The following is a 19,516-nucleotide window of genomic DNA, read 5'->3' as shown; positions in this document are numbered from 1 at the left end:
GTGTGTGTGTGTGTGTGTGTGTGTGTGTGTGTGTAGCATCATTGGTTCACTCTACCTGGAACCCTGTACGCAGGTACTGCTATCTCTAGTTTACAGACAAACTAAATAAAACCCAAAAGGATTAGTGACTGTCTGTGCTCACAACAGGGATACTTGCTAGAGGTAAGTGGGAGTCAGGCATGGTGCCGCATGCCTGTAATCCCAGTTCTTGGGAGGCCGAGCCAGGAGGATTGCAGGTTAGAGGCTGGCCTCAGCACTTTATCCAGATCCTCAGCAACTTAGTGAGACACTCTTTAAAACAAAACAAAAAAAAAATTAAAAAGTAGAGCTGGAGAGGTAGCTCAGCAGTAAAGTACTACCGAGTCAACCACACACACGCAAAAAAAGAAGAAGAGAAACGGGGTGGGTAGGCAGAAGGCCTCTATTTCCAAACCCTATGGTACGACTGACATAAAAATCACATTATATGTACAATCACGGAATAAAGTATGCCGATATGTGCTAAGATACACCTTATAATACACCTCAACAAATGCTGCATTCGGCTTTTCCTACAACTACTGTTCTTGCTAATGTCATACGTTCTGTTAGCAATAAAATAGGTCCTAAGCACCAAAATATGTCCTCTAGTCTCCGTCCCAGGCTCTTCTGCTTGACTTCCAACCCTGAAATCCGACGCCTCTGACAGCCCCTCTCCTGATGTCCTTCCGCTCATCCGCCATCAGCACTGCCTCTGCGTCTTGATCACCGCAGTTCTGAACTACACCAAGAGGTGGGCCTGCTGCTGGAAGGTCTTCTCCAATCCTATTCTGCAAGCTCACCCACGCTGTCACCAGGGCTTCTGTTTAAAATGCTAATGTGGACCAAGTACGCTGGAAACCCTCTCAGCTGACATTCAAGGCCGTGCACCCCCCCCCCAAACTCTAAGTTCTAATGAGATAAACATAGCTCCCTAGGGTTCCTCAGGAAGGACTGAGTCTAACTTTTATATTCTGTTTAATTTCTGCAGGTTAAGAGAGAGTTGAAGAGCACATGGCAAGCCAGGTGTAGTGGCAACACTTGTCATCCCAGCATTTGGGAGGCTGAGACAGGAGGATCCCGGTTCACGGACAGCCTCAGCTACTTAGTAAGGCTCTCTGCAATTTAGTGGAACTCTGTTTAAAAATTAAGAATAAAAAATAGGGCTGGGGGTATAGCTTGGAGGTAGAATACCTCTGGGTTCCAGCCCCAGTACCAAACACACACACACACAAAAAGTAAGTAGCAACCAGGTCGATGTGACAGTTCATGTGCTTCTCGCTAAACAGCTGAGATGGACGCCGGGCGTGGTGGCACACACTTAGAATCTCCACGCTTGGGAGGCGGAGACAGGAGGATCGTGTAGGTTCGAAGCCAGCCGTGCTTCAGGTTAGCTCCTCCATGTGTGCTATTTTAGCTATTTTAGCTTTATATACTATCAATTAGATACTACCAATCAATCAAGATACATCTCAACTGCCACCTCTTCCACAACCACAGAAGACTTACACTGGTTTTGGTCATTTCTAAAATTTCTCATGAGTAGGCTGGGTGTGGTAGCGCACACTTATAATCGCAGCATTTGGGAGGTGGAGACCACAGGATCAAGGTTTACGGACAGCCTCAGCTATTTAGTGGGGTCCTTCGCAGCTCAGTGAGACCCTGTTTCAAAAAATAAAAGACTCAACAATAGGGCTGGGAGTGTAGCTCTGAGGTAGAATGCCCCTGGGTTCCATACCCAGTACTGCAAAAGAAAAAAAAGAACCCTCATAAAAAGGATATGCTCCCTCCTGTCTTCAGGCCTCTGCAGATGTGGCTACTCCTCCCTAAAGCCCCACTTCTTCTTTGCCAATATGATGCGATCCTAATCCAGTTCAAACAATCCCTCCCCTACTCCAGGAAAGTATAATTCTTTTTATAGCACTAAGCATACTTACATATTTCTTAAGAAAACCTCACTAACAAGCTCTATATGGTAGGAACTGTATTATATTCCACCAAAGAGCTTTGCCAAAATGCACATTACATTTTATTACCCTTTCTCCTCAAATATAGTAGGCCCTGAAAATATGCTGTAGTCTTCAAGAAATAAAACAGGGAGGCAAATTAGTTATAGACTGTTATTCTTCTAAAATGTAAAATCCACAAGACTCAGGGATTGATTTTCAGCTTAAGAACAAAAGAATGTTGTATAAACAGCAAATACCTGCTACTCCCTTGAGATCCAATTTACCCTTGCAAAAAATAAAAAGGGCTGGAGGTGTAGCTCAGAGGTAGAAGGTCCCTGGGTCCAATCTCCAGTACCACAAATACACCTATCCGTAAAGAATGAGGGCTGTGTACCAGAAGCTCTAAGTTACCTTCTCTAAGGCTTGTTACACAGGTGCGCTTCTTACTGTGATGGGCAGCACACATGGGTGAGCAGTGTGCGAGCGCGAGAGCAAGCGCGTGCGTGCGTGCGTCAGGCTGAAAACACGTGTGTGCGTGCGTGGGGCTGAAAACACAGGGTGACTCAAAGCTCAACTTCAAACTGCCTGTCTACATTATTACAGGTGAAAGTCCAATATAACATGACTCTTAGATCTTTGCTATTGAGCACAAGCATAGATGAAAGAATTTTCAAAAGAGAAACAGAAATAATTTAGGAAAAGACTTTCTAAGCTTTAAAATATTGGGAAAAGTATCAAATACAAAAACACCTAACCATGACTCGTATTCTGAAAGTATAAAGGATTCAATGCCCTCAACAAAGCTGCAGCTGAATACAACTAAAATGTCATACATAAATATGCAAAACACTACATATGTAAATGCTGTATTAAAAACAAGGTGGGAGCTGGCCGTGGTGGCGCAGGCTTGTCATCCCAGCATTTGGGAGGCTGAGACTGGAGGATGGGGTTCGCAGCCAGCCTCAGCTACTTAGTGAGGCCCTTGGCAACTAAGTGAGACCATTTCAAAATAAAGAATAAAAAAATAGGGTTGGGGTATAGCTTGGAGAGTCCCCCTGGGTTCCATCCGCAGTACCCCCCCCCAAAAAAAAAAGTGACTTTATTATACTGCTTTTGGCCCAGCGTGGGGGCGCACACTTGTCATCCCAGCATTTGGGAGACTGAGACAGGAGGGTTGCACAGGTTCAAAGCCAGCCTCAGTTACTCAGTGAGGCCCTTTGCAACTCAGTGAGACACTGTTTCAAAATAAAGAATAGAAAATAGGGCTGGGGGTGTGTTGCTCAGGGGTAGAATGCACCTGGGGTTCCATCCTCAGTACTACAAAAAAAAGACTGCTTTGGTATTATATATATATATGGTTAGGCTTTGTTATCAAAATTAAATTAGCCCCCCCCATTTGGGGAGGGAGCACCTCTGACCTCTATCTTTCCCTAAATTAAAATAAAATTCATATTTCTATTAAAAATTAAATTGGGCTCTAAAAAGAGGTTAACTACACAACTTTTTCTAATTCCTGTTAGACTTTATGCACAATTTTTTTTAATGTTGGGGAAAATTCATCAGTAATGCTATAATTTGAATTTCCAGATAAAAAGAATAGCAAATAGATGTACTTTATTTTGCAGACAATGGCACACACAGATTGTGTGTGTGTATTTTGGTAAATGTGTTTAAGTCGTTTGACTATCTTTAGAGGATTTGCACACCATCCTCCTTCGTCATGTTTTTCTGCATGTTTGTTGGATTCACAGAAATCTGTGGCTTTTCTCATTCCTATTATTGGTCATGTGACTTCTTTTTTGTTGACTGTTTTGACAGGAGCCCATCAATTATATTACTATATTCTGAGAATCAACTTGAGCCACACTTTAGGTTTTATTTTTGTGGGTCTGGGGATGGAACCCAGGAGCATTCTACCTCCGAGCTACAACCCCAGCCCTACTTTTTATTCTTTATTTTGAAACAGGGTCTGAGTTGCAGAGGGCCTCACTAAGTAGTTGAGGATGTCCCTGAACCGCGATCCTCCCGTCTCAGCCTCCCAAATGCTGGGATTACAAGCGTGCGCCACCATGTCCGGCTCTTAAGCCAACTCTGTTGATGGCATTTTAAGTTTGCTTTTTATATAATTTTTTAAAATTTTTTTTATTTGTTGATTTCTTTCTTCCTTTCCTTCTGATTTATTTATAGTACTGGGGAGTGATCTCAGGGATATCCTACAACTACGCTATACTGCCAGCTGTTTTTAACTTTTGTTTTGAAATATAGTCTAAGTTACCATGTACTGGCCTGAAACCTACGCTCTGCCTGTCTTAGCCTCTCAAATACTGGCATTAAAGCTGGGTGTGGTGGCGCACGCTTGTAATCCCCGCGCTTGGGAGGCGGAGACAGGAGGATCATGCTGGTTCAAACCCAGCCTTGATGGCTTAAGAGACCCTATTTCCAAATTTAAAAAAAAAAGGCCTGGGAGTGTAGCCCAGAGGTAGAGGTTTCCAGGAACCCCAGTACCACCAAAATAAATGAATAAATAAAATAATAATAATAAAAAATAAACTGGCATTACAGGCATATGCCACCATGCCCAACTTGCTGGCTTCTAATTTCTCCTTTAGTTTCTCAACATGTACTAAACTGCTAGCATTTCATGTTACAGTATTATGGCTCAAAAGCACAGCAAGAAAAGCCTCAGTTGAAATACATACATTTTGAATGTCCTCTTAATTCACATAAAATATTTTCTAATTTTCATAGCGATGTTTGATGCTGTGTGGATTTTTAAAAGCATACTCCTGAAATTCGAGTTGTATTTGTTTTAGTTATGTTTTATAATTGGTTTTTAAACTTAATTCCATAATGATCAGAAACTATAACTCTGTGTGTGTGTGTGTGTGTGTGTGTGTGTGTGTGTGTGTGAGAGAGAGAGAGAGAGAGAGAGAGATTGATTGATTTGATTGTGTGTTGGTACTGGGGATTAAATCTGGGGGGTTGGTATTCTATCTCTGAGCTGTACCGGCCTTTGTATCTTTTAACGTGGAAGCCATGTCTCACCAGGTCGCTGAATCTCACTGGACTGTTGAGGCTGTCTTCCAACCTGAGACTCTCCTGCCTCAGCCACCCAGCCACTGAGATCATCGGCATGTGCCACCACGTCCAGCTAAACTTTTTGTGTATGTGTGGTACTGGGGATTGAACCCAGTCACATTCTACCTCGAGATACATATACCTCCAGCCTTATTTTTATTCTTTATTTGAAACAGTCTCACTAAGTTGCAGAAGGCCTCACTATGTAACTGAGGTTGGCTGTGAACCTGTCATTCTCCTGTCTCAGCTTCCCAAGTACTGGCATTACAAGCTTGCACCACCATGCCCAGAAAAACCCAGAGTCGTTCCTATCTCTAAGTTACATTCCCAGCCCACTGTTTGTTTATTTATTTTGCAGTACTGGGGTTAGAACCCAGGAACATTCTTCCTCCAAGCTATACCAGCAGTCCTATTTTATTCTTAACTTTGAAACAAGGTCTCACTAATTTGCAGACGGCCTAAGTAGCTAAAGCTTTCTGCGAACCTGCAATCCCCCGTCTCAGCCTCCCAAGTATTGGGATTATAAGTGTGTGTCACTATACCTGGCTTATTTTCTGTTTTGAAAGTCTCACTAGGTTGCTGAGGCTTGTCTTTGAACCTGCAAACCTCCTGTCTCAGCCTCCTAGGTACTGGGATTTCAGGCATACACACCACACCCTATCCTGAATCTGTGTACATTAGGTATAGAAAACATCAGGCTTCATTAGCCTTGATGCAGCGACCCCTTTATCCCTATGCAGTAGCATCCTCCCGTTAGACAGCACTCCTGGTCTTAAGGTACACTGTGATAATAAAGACAGCACTCTTTATTCTCTCTCCTGTTTACTGCTCGCCTAAGTATCATTTTCCATGCCTTGCCCTGTATGCACACTGCTGTTTTGGAAACAAAACGTAAGCTATATTTTCTAAAACTTTACCTGATACGGATATAAACTTTTTGAACTGTTTGATGATGGCTCAGTCCTTTCCCGTCCCCTCCCACAGCCCCCTGCTGTACTGGTCTCCCACTCGTTTATCTGTACTCTCTAATATTCCGCTTATGAGAGGAAACGCACGGGCCTTGCAGGTATCACAACCAATCTCACACACACACACAGGGAGGGAGGGGTGGGAGCGGGTGGGCTGCTGGAGGAAGGTCCAGGTGATGTGTGCGCATGTCTGGATCACTCTGAACCTCACGGTGACATGCAATTCTAATGCAGCAATGAAAACATTAAAAGCTGAATCTGATGACCTTCTTTTGGATTTTTCCATTTATCATACCATTTCAGTTATATATACATGAAGATAATTTTGCTTTTTCCACCCCTCCTGTTGCCTTTATTCTTCCCTAAATCTTTATCTTGATGTTTTATCATCCCAGTTACACTTTTATCAAAAAGTACTTTTTGGAGTGTGGGACTGAACCCAGAGTCTCGTGAGGCGAGGCAGGCGCTCCACCACTGAGCTTCACCCCAGCCCAGGTTTTAGTTTACATTTTGAGACATGTGGGCCTCCTGCCCACACTGCCCACGTAGCTGGGATCTCAGACACGCACAGTGCCCGACTCCCTAGCACCAACTCTAAACTACACGCTCATTTAGATCGTGACATATAACCTGGACTTAAGCTCACCAGGCCTAGTCTTTATTCTCTATAAATAATTTCTAGTGTCTTTTATTTCCTTCCTGAGTTATAATTTTGGCCTACCTACAGTACTGTTCTATTGTTTTTCTATCTTGGAGTGCAATTCATTTATTCCTTTAATTTTTAACTGATATCAGTGTTTAGTGCTATTAACTTTTCTAACTACTTTTAAGGTGTTGTTTTTTAATAAAAATTGAACCCAAGGGTGTTCTACCTCTAAGCTACAACTCCAGCCCTGTTGTTGTTGTTGTTGTTTTTGTGGTGCTGGGGATGAAATCCAGGAGCTTTCTACCTCCCGGTTACACTCCCAGACTTATTTTATACTTTATTTGGAAACAGAGTCTCACTCAGTAGCTAAGGCTGGCTTTGAACCTGCTCCATCCTCCTGTCTCAGCCTTCCAAGTACTGGGATTACAAGCGTGCACCACCACATCTGGCATTTATTTATTTATTTATTGGCGGGTCTGGGGATGGAACCCAGGGCCATTCTACCTCCGAGCTACAGCCTTTGCCCTATTTTTTTATTCTTTATTTTGAAACCAGGTCTCACTGAGTTGCAGAGGGCCTCCCTAAGTAGCTGAGGCTGGCTTTGAACCTGCGCGATCCTCCTGTCTCAGCCTCCTGAATGCTGGGATTACAAGTGTGCGCCACCAGGCCCGGCTTTTATTTGTTGTTTTGAAACAAGGTCTCTATATAAATTGCTGAGGACCTTGCTAAGCCGCTGAGGCTGATCACAAATCTGCAATCCTCTTACCTCAGTCTGGCAAACTTTGGGATTACAGGCAGGTACAACTACACCAGCTTCTGACCACTTTTAGGTGGATTCAATAGATTTTGATGTGTAGTATATTTTCATTACAGTCATTCTGCAAAGTTCTGTTATTTTAGTTTATATGTGCTCTCTGAAAAAAGTTTGGTAGTTTTTAGAGTTTCTACACAAAACAGCACTGCATGCGATCTGAGTTTTTTACATTTATTTACAGAGAATTACCTATTTTTGTGTGAAATGCCATAGGAACAATTTTCATGAATGTGCCATGAGCACATGAGAAGGCGTATCAGGCTAGAAAGCCAACAAATATTAAAATTCGTATTGTTGTTAATGCTGCACAGGCCTCCTCTATATCTTCTACTTGATTTAACTTGTACTAAAAATACCGAATTCTCCTATTTACTAGTGTATTCTAAGCCTCCCTTAGTTCCCTGAGGAGTTTGCTTTATAACGATGGTTTCTAGCCAGGCTTGGTGTATACACTTGTAATCTCAGGACTCAGGAGTCTGACAAACCAAGTGCTACAAGCCAAGTGAAGTGGCGCACACCTGTAACAGCAGCACGCGCAAGGCTGAGACAGAAGGGCTAAAGGCCTAAGGTCAGCCTTAGCAATTCAGGGGGATGTCCAGCAACCTAGCAAGACTCTGTTTCAAATAAATAAATAAATAAATAAATAAATAAATAAATAAATAAATAAATAAATAAATAAATAAATAAGGCTGGTGCATGCCTGTGATCCTAGTACTTGGAGAGGCTAAAATAGGAGAATTCCAAGTTCCAGGGCAGACTGAGCAACTTAATGAAACTCTAATCAAATTAGTAAAACCTTGTTTCAAAATGAAAATAAAATAGAGCTGGGAGTATAGCTCAGAGGTAGGAAAAGAAAAAAAGAGAGGGGAGGGAAGGGGTGAGGGACAGGGAAAGACAGAATAAAGAAATAAATACTAGGTGTAGTGGTATATGCCTATAATTCCAGTGAGGCGGGGAGCACAAATTCAAGGCCAAGCGAGGCAACTTAGTGAGACGCTGTCTCAAAAAAAATCAAAGGATCAAATTAACAAACAACCAAAAAAAAAAAAACTGGATTTTTTTTTTTTTTTTTTTTTTGGTGTTGAGCATTTAATCCAGGGGCATTCTATCTCTGAGCTACACCTCCAGCCTGATTTTATTTTTTATTTTGACACAGGGTTTCTCTAAGTTGCTGAGGGCTAGCCTCAAATGTGCCATTGTCCTGTCTCACCCTCCCAAGTACTAGGATTATAGGCATGTGCCACCATGCCCAGCTTAAGAAAAAAAACTAGGGATGTAGCTCACTGGTAGAGTACCCTGGGTTGAGCCCCCAAGTAGAGCTCTAACCCCAAAAAAGAAAAAGAGAAAAAAACATATTATGCAACTGTTTGTGTATGAAAATGCTCACAACCACATGTTTTCTGCTTTACTGAGAAGCCCCAGTAGCAGCAAGATACCTGTCGTAATAAGCACAAGTAGCAGCCAGATTTTGGTTTCTATGCCCCTCCCCACCCAGTAAAACTAAACAGATCCCCTAAGGCTTGAGGGAGGGAAAGGATGAGTTGCACCTGCAGTATTTCGGACTTAAACTGATTTTATGGGCTTTTCCTTTTCTTCCTCCTTACGTATAGAAATAGGATGCACAGTAAGTGTTAGAACACACTGTAAAGGAGAACAGGGACTCACAAGCACTCTTCTTTCCCATACAGTTTGACAAATCGGCAATGTATCAACTAGCAGGAGGAGAAAGCCAGCTCTGCCTGGCAGTGCTCCTCTGGGGTCCCTCACTGGCACATATTTCCGAGGGGCTGTGATGCTGCTAAGCACCCCGTCCCTTCCGTAGGAGGGCTGCCGCACACTGAGTGCGCGGTGAGCTGAGCCAGCAGTGTCCTCTCAAGGCTCCGCATGCGGGCAGCCATCCGCGTGCTGACGTCCTGCCTCACGAGTGACTCTGCTTCCCGCACTCGCAGCCACCCGTGGTCAACAGGGGGTGAGCACAGCATAAGACATGTTGAGAGAGACCGCGTACACCTTGACTACAGTACATTATTTTTTAATTGTTCTTGATCTCTTATTATGCTTAATTTACAAACTGAACTTTATGTATATGCATAGATGTATGTATGTATGTATGTATGTGTAGGAAAAAACAGTGCACACAGGGTCCAGTGCTGTCCACGACATCAGGCATCCACTGGGGGAAGTCTTACAATGCGTCACCAAGGATAAGGGTGAGCTACTGTCTGTGGCAGATACAAACTAAATTAGCTGAAACATTTTGTCTGTTCAGAGATTAAATTCCATGTTTTTTATGAAATGAAGGATAATTCATTTACAGATATAATCTAGCTTGGGGAAGAGAAAACTAGTTGAAGGTGTTAATCTGACTACAACATTGTAAAATGAAAAAGTGGATTAGCATTGAACCTGACATTAAAATGTTCATTAAGAATTTGAAGTTGCCAGGTGTGGTGGTGCACGCATGTATTCCCAGCATTTGAGAGGCTGAGCAGTTCGCAGATAGCCTCAGCTACTTAGTGAGGCCCTTTGCAACTCAGTAAGACCTCGTTTCAAAATAAAGAATAACAGATAGGGCTGGGGGGATAGCTTGGAGATAGAATTCCCTTGGGTTCCATCCTCAATTCCACATTAAAAAAAAAAAATTAAAGTTAGCCAAGTGTGGTGGTGCACACTTGTAATCTCAGTACTTGGGAGGCTGAGAAAGGAAGATCACAGGTTCATAGTCAACCTCAGCTACTTAGAAAGGCCCTCTACAACTTAGTGAGAATCTGTTTTAAAATAAAGAATTTGCCGGTTGTGGTGGCGCACGCTTGTAATCCCCGCGCTTGGGAGGCGGAGACAGGAGAATCGCGCAGGTTCGAAGCCAGCCGCGCGCTGGCTTAGGAGACCCTGTTTCCAAAATGAAAATGTAAAAATAGGTCTGGGAGTGTAGCCCCGAGGTAGAAGGGCTTCCAGGAACCCCAGTACCACTAAAAAAAAAAAAAAAAAAAAGAATTAGCCGGGTATGATGGTGCATGCTTGTAATCCCGGCACTTAGGAGGCTGAGACAGGAGGATAGAGGTTCGCAGACAGCTTCAGCTACTTAGGCCCTTTGAAACTCAGTGAGACCCTGCTTCAAAATAAAGAATAAAAAATAGGGCTGGGGGTGTCTCTCAGAGGTAAAATGTCCCTGGGTTCCATCCCCAGTAGTACTGCAAAACAAACAAACATAAAATAAAATAAAGAATTAAAAATAGGGCTGGTGATGTAGGTCAGAGGTAGAATGCCCCTAGGTTTAATCTCCAATTTTGCCAAAAAAAAAGAAAGAAAGAAAAAAAGAAAAAAGAAAAAGAACCCAAGGTTAGCCTGCATAGAGGCATGTACCAGTAATTCCAGTACTTGGCAGGGTGAGACAGGAGGATTGCAGGTTTGAGGGCAGCCTCAAGTAACTTAATGAGGCCTTCAGCAACTTAGTGAGATCCTGTTTCAAAAATTAAAGGGGAAAAAGGGGTGTAGTAAAGAGGTAGAAAGCCCCTAGGTTCAATCTCCAGTACTACACACATACACACAAAAAGATCAAATCTGGAACATGTTCTATATAACTGTATCGTATTTCTCTGAAGGATCAAAAAAGTTTTAAGATGAAAATGTGTAGACTTGATACACGGTTCTGATGCTACCGCTAATAGGTCATAGCAGTGGAACTTCCTTGAGTGTTTAAAACCTACTACATTTAAACTTGACACTGCAGCATATCAAAAAACAATTCAGCATTCTGTAAAGTTCTTACCACAATCATTTCTGATGGCTCTAATACAAGACAATCACATCCTCTTTTTCCTCCAAACTGCTTACCAAAACTATAAAAACAAAAAAAATTTCTTTAGCAGAAGTTATAAAGTATATCAATATAGGAAAAAAAACAAACAACAAAATACTCTGAGATGTAACCACAAAATTCTGACCTGTCTTTTGTAAGATATTCTTAAAAAAATAAATAAATAATAGGCAAGCATAAAAATATTTCTTCCTAGCTGCCCAGATAAAATAGGTCTCAATATAGTTCTGTGTGAAAATTCTTTTTAAAGTTCTGCCTTTAATTAGTCCATAAAATTAATTAAAAAATATACCTGTCTAATCTCAACTTTTAAATATCTGTCAATACATACTGAATTAAAAAGAAAACAAATAATAAAGAGTAGTATCATAATTATGTAAGGCTTTATGGAGATTATTGTATAAGACAATATAAAAATTTTAAAAGATAATAACATTTGAGTAAAGAAATGGAGCTGGACGTGGTGGTGCAACACTTGTAATTACAGAATCTGGGAGGCTGAGATGGGAGGATCTTGGTTCCTGGACAGCCTCAGTAAGGCTCTTTGCAACTCAGTGAGACCCTGTTTCACAATAAAAGAATAAAATATAGGGCTGGGGGTGTGGCTCGTAGGTAGAATGCCCCTAGGTTGCATTCCTAGTATCACAAATAGAAGAAAGAAAGAAAGAAAGAAAGAAAGAAAGAAAGAAAGAAAGAAAGAAAGAAAGAGAAAGAAGGAAAGGAAGGAGGGAGAAAAGGATGGATTGATGAATGGATGGAGCTGGACACACAAAGATAATTTTACTTTTTAAAAAGTGTTGCAAAGCCAGGTGTGGTGATGCATGCTTGTAATCCCAATACTTGAGAGGCTGAGACAGAAGAATCTGGGTTTGCGAACAGCCTCAGCTTCTTAGCCTCCCCAACTTAGTAAGACTCTATTTAAAAAAAAAAAAAAAATCAGGCTAGGGATGTAGCTTAGAGGTAGAATGCTCCTAGGTTCAATCCCTAACACCACACACACTTTTTAAAAGTGTTATAGCCAGCAACTATCCCCTTTGGATAAAAACTAAAGCTGGATCGATACTAAAAGTAAATGTAATTTTTTAAATATATTTTTTGTCTAAGAAAAATGTTTTTAAGCCAGGCGTGGTGGTGCACACTTGTAATCCCTGCACTTGGGAGGCAGAAACAAGAGGATCTCGCAGGTTCGAAGCCAGCCGCTCTGGCTTAAGAGACCCTGTTTCCAAATAAAAATATAAAAAAATAGGTCTGGAAGTGTACCCCAGAAGAAGAAGGGTTTCCAGGAACTCCAGTACCACAAAAAAAAAAAAAAAAAAAAAAAAAAAAAATTTAAGGAAATAAAAAACAGAAATCATTAAGGAAAAGATAAATTTTCATTTTAAAAGATAAAATAAAAGCATGATGGCACATGCTTGTAATCCCAGTACTTAGAAGGCTAACATAGGATGATTGCAGGTTCAAGACCAGTCTCAGCTACTTAGTGAGGCTCTCCACAACATAGTGAGAACCTGTTTCTAAATACAAAGTAAAATAGGGCTGGGGAATGTAGCTCGGAGGTAGAATGTCCCTGGGTTCAATTCCCAGCACCCCACAAAAAATAGAATAAAATTTTTAAAAAGTAGGAAGAAACAAAAATACTTCTTAGTATGAGACACACAAAGGTTACAATAATAATGCAGAATGTATTTAAACTTATTATAAAGCAAAAACTATTTCAAAGTTGAGTATCATGGCCAATTATTAAAAATAAAATATTATCTAACACCCATGAATTATGCAAATAAAATATAAGATGCCACAAAATAAACTTAATGAATACAGAAAACATTTATAGAGAAAATGACCAACTTTAGTGGCAGCTTGGAAACAGCGCCTAAGGGAGCGGCAGAGCATGGACTTTGATGGAAAGGCTCAATATTTTTAGAATAACCATTTCCCACAAAGTACAGGGTTACAGAGCAAGAGCAGGTTATAACAACATGCAAATAAAATTACTTTTTGAACACAGTCCAAAAAATCACTTCTGTTTCTTCTAAAGCAAAACTATATTTTTGTTTCCCAAGTCACTTATTTTTTAAAAAAGCAAAGTTTTAGATGTTTGCTTTCATACAAAATAGATAACAGGAAGTAGACTTACTTTACAACACGGGGAGAAAACACGTCAAAGTATATTTAAGAAGTGTTAAGACACTGGGAAGCAGGCAAGCCAGGACAGTATCCTTGAGAAACAGAAGGCTGCGTGACCCCTATAGCACCCAGGTCACGGCCTACAGGCAATCTCTGCCAAGATGTGAGAAAGGAGAAGCCATCAAAGAGAGGAGAGTGTGGGTGATGTGAGGAAGATCCTCTCAATTTATAAGGCAGAGTAAGAGAAAGGGGCGGGGGTGGGGGGGGGGAGACCCGGAGGGAGAGGGAAAGTGAGAGGGCCAGGGAGACACAGGCAGCATGGGAGTGTGTGGGTGAGCATGGGCGCTCTACATCTTCAGAGCATCCCTGAGTCTCTGGGTGAGCTGCACACTGTGACCCGTGAGAACAAACTAAGAGCCAAACAGAAAGACCACAAAATCCATGGGGCATTAAGGAGGGGCCTCAGAAATACATTTCCTTAGAAGTATGACACTAAAGAAGTGCTATAGCAAAGGAGCGCTGCGTTTACTCAAATTTAAGAGGCTCAAAATAATCAAATGGATTCCAAATAGCTAAACTACATGGTAGAACAAAGTCCAAAACTACCTAAAGAAATAACAGCAAAAGCCTGAACTTAATGACATAAAACTCACAATGCCTGATACTCATTAAAAAAAAGGACAAAGACAGCAACTGGAAATTATAATCTATAACTGAGAGAAAACCAATCAATAAAAACTGGCCCAAAACCATCAAAAGAAAGGGAATCAACAGACAAGGAAATTAAAGCAATTTCTTTTTAGTATGTTTTACATGTTGAAGTTGAAATAATACAATCTTAATACAGGAAAGCACAAGACACAGAAAATATCTGTTGGACTGTTCTATTTCTGTTGTTGTTTTTGCAGTACTGGGGACTGAATCCAGGGCAATCTACTTCTGACCTACCTCCAGACCTATTTTTTATTCTTTTTGAAACAGGGTCTCTCACTAAGTTGTGGAAGGCCTAAGTAGCTGCAGCTGGGATCCTCTTGTCTCAGCCTCTCAAGTACCGGGATTACAAGCATGTGCTACCATGCCCGGCTGTTAGCCTTTTTTTTTTGTTTAGTCTTTTTATTTTTTGAAACAGGGTCTGAGTTGCGAAGGGCCTAAGTAGCTCGGGCTGAGAACCATGATCCTCCTTTCTCTGCCTACCAAAATATAAGATTACAAGCATGTGCCATCATGCCCAGCTTGAAATGAAATTTTTATAATCCTATCATTCTTGAGTAATCTATCAGCTGGTGTTCTGGTAAGAAAACTCATCTACTACGTGAGTTTCTGAAATTACATTTCGCATGAGATAGGCAGAATAAACACTGTATAGACAACACAATTGTATAAAGAATAAATCCTATACATTTTCTTTTTTTCTTTTTTTTTTTTGTGGTACTGGGGATGGAACTCAGGGTCATTCTACCTCTGAGCTACAGTCCCACCCCTATTTTTTATTCTTTATTTTGAAACAGGGTCTCACTAAGCAACCGAGGCTGGCCACTCCCAAATGCTGGGATTACAAGTGTGCGCCAGCACGCCTGGCTTCTATACAGTCTATCTTCTATACATTCTATTTTAAGAGCTACCAGAAACAAATTTACTTAGCAAGAATGAAAGATACAAACCCAAAATTCCCAAATCAATTATTTTGTTGTATAAAAAATTAGAAAATAAAAATCTCAAGATTCCACTGAAAATAGAGACTGCTTAGCGGGCAAGGCAGGGCAAGCCTGTAATCCCAAGTATGTGGGAAGCTAAAGACAGGGGGATCAAAGTTTAAGACGAGCCTCAGCAAGACCTTATTTCAAAGTAAAACTGGGCTGGGAATAGGTCAGAGATAGAATGCCCCTAGGCTGAATCTTCAGTACCAGTGCCCCAAACAGAGAATGCTTAAAGAGATAAGTTATCAAAATACACAAAGGCCTCAAACACTACAAAATAAAAAGCTATGAAGCACTGAAAAAGAAATAAAAGAAACCCAGAGTGGTTTCAGTATTTTTGTCTCTCCTTCCACTGATTTCTACTTCTTTCTTCTGCTTGCTGTTGAGTTTTCTTTTCTGTTTCACCTTAGATGTAAACTTAAGACGACTGACTGGAGACTGCTGTTTTCTTTTTTATTTGCTATAAATTTCCCTCAGAGCCAGGTGTGGTGGTGCACACCAATAATCCCAGTATTTGGGAGGCTGAGACAGGAGGATCCCAGGTTCAAAGCCAGCCTCAGCAAGTCAGCAAGACCCTGCTTCTAAAAACAACAACAACAAAACCCCTGAAGCACAGCTGGGGTACATGCAGAAGGCCCTGGGCCCAACCCCAGGTCATACTCTCCCACCAGGAAGTACTGCATCTTGTTAATTTTGATGTGTGCTCATTTTCATTTGGTTCAAAATCTATTCTACTTTCTGTTGTGAAATCTCCCTTGATCTCCAGGTCATTTACAAATATGCATTTTAAATTCTCACAGTTCTTTCTGGTATTGACTTATAATTTAATTCTATGGTGGACAAAAAACCTAATTTCCTTAAAATTTTTTATTTTATTTTATTTTATTTTGGTGGTACTGGGGTTCCTGGAAGCCCTTCTACCTCCGGGCTACACTCCCAGACCTATTTTATATTTTTGAAACAGGGTCTCTTACGCCAGCGCGGCTGGCTTCGAACCTGCGCGATCCTCCTGTCTCTGCCTCCCAAGCGCGGGGATGACAAGCGTGCCCACCACGCCCGGCGATTTCCTTAAAATTGTAAAGTTATTTTAAAATCTGAGTAGCCTCTTCTGCATTTCCTGTCTAACGTCTACCCCCATTCACACTGCTATGGTCACTGAGCTCTCTATGAACACTCTGTCTCCTGTAGCTTCTGCTCCTCTTACTTTCAAGTTCTGCCTGAAGCCAAAGTGTTTTCTTCTTCAAAGCACATAGCTGGATCTTAGATTGTAACAGAACCTGATAATTTCCATCTTTTAGTTGGAATACGCACAACACATACATGTAATGAAATTACTGAAATGTCTGAATTATATCTGCCACATTTGTGTTTGTTTTTAAAAATACCTCGCCATTTGAGCCGGGCGTGGTGGCGCACGCTTGTTTGTCATCCCAGCATTCGGGAGGCTGAGACAGGAGGATCGCGGTTCACAGACAGCCTCAGCTACTTAGTGAGGCCCTTTGCAAGTCAGCGAGACCCTGTTTCAAAAGAAAGAATAAAAATAGGGCAAGGGGTATAAGCTTGGAGGTTGAACGCCTCTGGGTTCCATCCCCAGACCGAGAAAAAAAATTTTGTATAGATATTATACGTAGTATAAAACTGAAGGCTTCCACCTCTCCATCTCTAACTCCCCTTTGGCTTAGAATTAGTAAGGAATGTCTGCTTCCACTAAGCCCTTTAGTATTGTACCCCGGTTTCCTCCTGGTAAAATAAGGCAGGAAAGGGGGGCAATCAATTAGGGAAGGCCTATTCAAAGTCAAGGTCGTGTCAATACAAAGTCTTGAACTCTATGAACAGCAGTTACAATAAAGGAGTTTACGAGGTCGCGAGTTCAACATATGGAACACTCCAATACTGAAACCAACAACACACTGCTGAATAACGACATAAATGGAGCTCTGAACCGCTGACAGCTCAAAACAGACCATTGTAAAGATCTTAGTTCTTCCTCAGTGCAGTATCTGGGAGGCTGGGACAGGAGGATTGCAGGTTCAAGACCAGCCTCAGCAACTTAGCAAGAATCTCAGAAACCTAAGGAGATCCTGTTGAAAAACAAAAACAGAAAAAAGAAAAAAAAAAGGCTGGAGATGTAGATCCAAGGTAGAATGCCTCCAAGTTCAATCCCGTGTGCACACACACACACACACACACACACACACACACACACGTTTAAAAAAGAGAGAGAGATACCAGTTCTAACACTTTTTGATTCAATGTATTCCCAATGAAAAACTCAGGTTTCTTTTTTGGTACTGGAAATTGAAAGCAGGGAGCACCTGCTTCTGATCTACTTCTGATCTTCATACCCAGACCTTCCTATTTTGAAGAGGGTCTAAGTTGCTGAGGCGGGCCTGGAACCTGCGATCCTTCTGTCTCAGCCTCCAAATACTGGGAATACAGGCATGGGCTACCATGCCTGACTTCAACACATTCACAAAAATTCATATAGAACCACAAAGTACCTATAATAACCTAAACAACTTTAAGATAAAGTCGGAGGACCCAAGTATCTGATTTGGTGACTTATAAAGCTACTATAAGTTAACGGGACAATGTGGTTGGCACCAAGATTAAAATAAAAAAAGCTAGCTGCAGCAGCATGGGCCTGTGGTCTCCAGGAACAGAAAGCAAGGAGGATCAAGAAAAAGAAGGCAGAGAGACTCACGTCAGCCCAGGAGTTTCAGGCCAACCCTGGGTAACACAATGTGATCTCGTGTCAAAAGCAACATGATAATAAAAATCAATGAGGTAAAATTTAAAAACTGGGAAACAGCCAGGCATGGTGGCGCACACTTGTAATTCCAACATTCGGGAGGTAGAGACTGGAGGATCACAGTTTGTGGCCAGCCTCGACTACTTAGGCCCTTCGCAACTCAGTGAGACCCTATTTCAAATAAAGGATAAAAAATCGGCTGGGGGTGTCACTCAGAGGTAGAATGCCCCTGGGTTCCATCCCCAGTACCACAAACAAAACAAAACAAAACCTGGGAGACAGGCCCACAAATACTTAGTCAATTAAATTCAATCCAGGGGGAAAAGAGTCTTCTTTTTTTCTTTTTGGTTATTTTGCAGTACTGGGGATGGAACCCAGGGGCATTTTACCTCTGAGCTACACCCCCCAGCCTTATTTTTTATTCTTTATTTCCAAACAAGGGTCTCACTGAGTTGCAGAGGGCCTCACTATGTAGCTGAGACTGTCCGCAAACCTGTGATCATCTTGTCTTGGCCTCCCAACTGCTGGGATTACAAGCGTGCGCCACCACGCCAGGCAGAAACGGAACTTCATTCACAAATAGTGTTAAAAAGACAAAGGATATACATAAAATGATAAAATTAGATCCACACTTCATAACAGACAGAAGTTGATCAAATAGAACTAAGTACATCACAGGAAAATCTGTGTATGTAAAAAGTTTTAGGGCCGGGCGTGGTGGCGCACGCTTGTAATTCCGGCGCTTGGGAGGCAGAGGCAGGAGGATCGAGGCCAGCCGCGCTGGTTTAAGAGACCCTGTTTCAAAAATACAGAAAATAGGTCTGGGAGTGTAGCCCAGAGGTAGAAGGGCTTCCAGGAACCCCAGTACCACCAAAAAAAAAAAAAAAAAAAAAAAAAAAGTTTTAGAAGAAACTACAGAAAAATAATTCTTTGTGATCTGGAGTTGGTCAAAGATTTCTTACATATGACATATACATAAATCTTCATGACCTCACCTCAGGTACAGAAAAGATTAACGAAATGTTCTATATTAGATTTAAGAACTTCAAGACGGGCGTGATGGCGCACACTTGTAATCCCAGCATTTGGGAGGCTGAGACTGGAGGATCAAGGTTCACGAACAGCCTCAGCTACTTAGGCCCTCTGCAACTCAGTGAGACCCTGTTTCAAAATAAAGAATAAAAAATAGGGCAGGGGTATAGCTTGGAGGTAGAATGCCCCTGGGTACCATTCCCAGTACTGCAAAAAAAAAAAAAAAAAAAAGGTGAGGAAGCCATAAAGTAAGTGAGAGATATCTGCAACAAAAATAACCAAGTAAGGATTCTGATTCAGAATATATAAAAAATTTCTATCTCAGGAACAAAAAGATAACTCATTAAGAAAACCGAGAAGCCAAGCATGATGATGCGCACACCTGTAACCCCCGTACTTGGGAGGCTGAGACAAAAGGAAGATCGCACACTCAAGACCAGACTTGGCAATTTAGCAAGACCCCGTCTCCAAATAAAAATAAAACAGGAGCCGAGTGTGTGGCACATGCTTGTAATCCCAGTACCTTGGAGCCGGAGACAGGAGGATTGCAGGTTTGTAGCCAGCCTCAGTTACTTAGTAAGGCCCTCTGCAACTTAGTGAGCCCCTGTTCAAATTGGG

General features: G+C 41.6%; 1 protein-coding gene across 1 annotated transcript in view; it reads right to left on the bottom strand.

Annotated features, from left to right (window-relative positions):
- Positions 1-19,516, bottom strand: part of RAPGEF6 (Rap guanine nucleotide exchange factor 6) — a gene marked incomplete at both ends in the record, with an annotated part of 152,449 nt that overhangs the window by 89,391 nt on the left and 43,542 nt on the right. Inside the window, one exon of the mRNA XM_080698480.1 lies at positions 11,243-11,312. Coding sequence (XP_080554606.1) covers positions 11,243-11,312 — 70 coding nt within the window. The remainder of the gene's footprint in view (positions 1-11,242; positions 11,313-19,516) is intronic.

This window comes from Muscardinus avellanarius (assembly GCF_963383645.1).
Source record: "Muscardinus avellanarius genome assembly, chromosome: 7".
Taxonomy (NCBI): domain Eukaryota; kingdom Metazoa; phylum Chordata; class Mammalia; order Rodentia; family Gliridae; genus Muscardinus; species Muscardinus avellanarius.
Note: the sequence above shows the minus strand (reverse complement) of the source record. Positions and strands in the feature narration are given on the sequence as shown.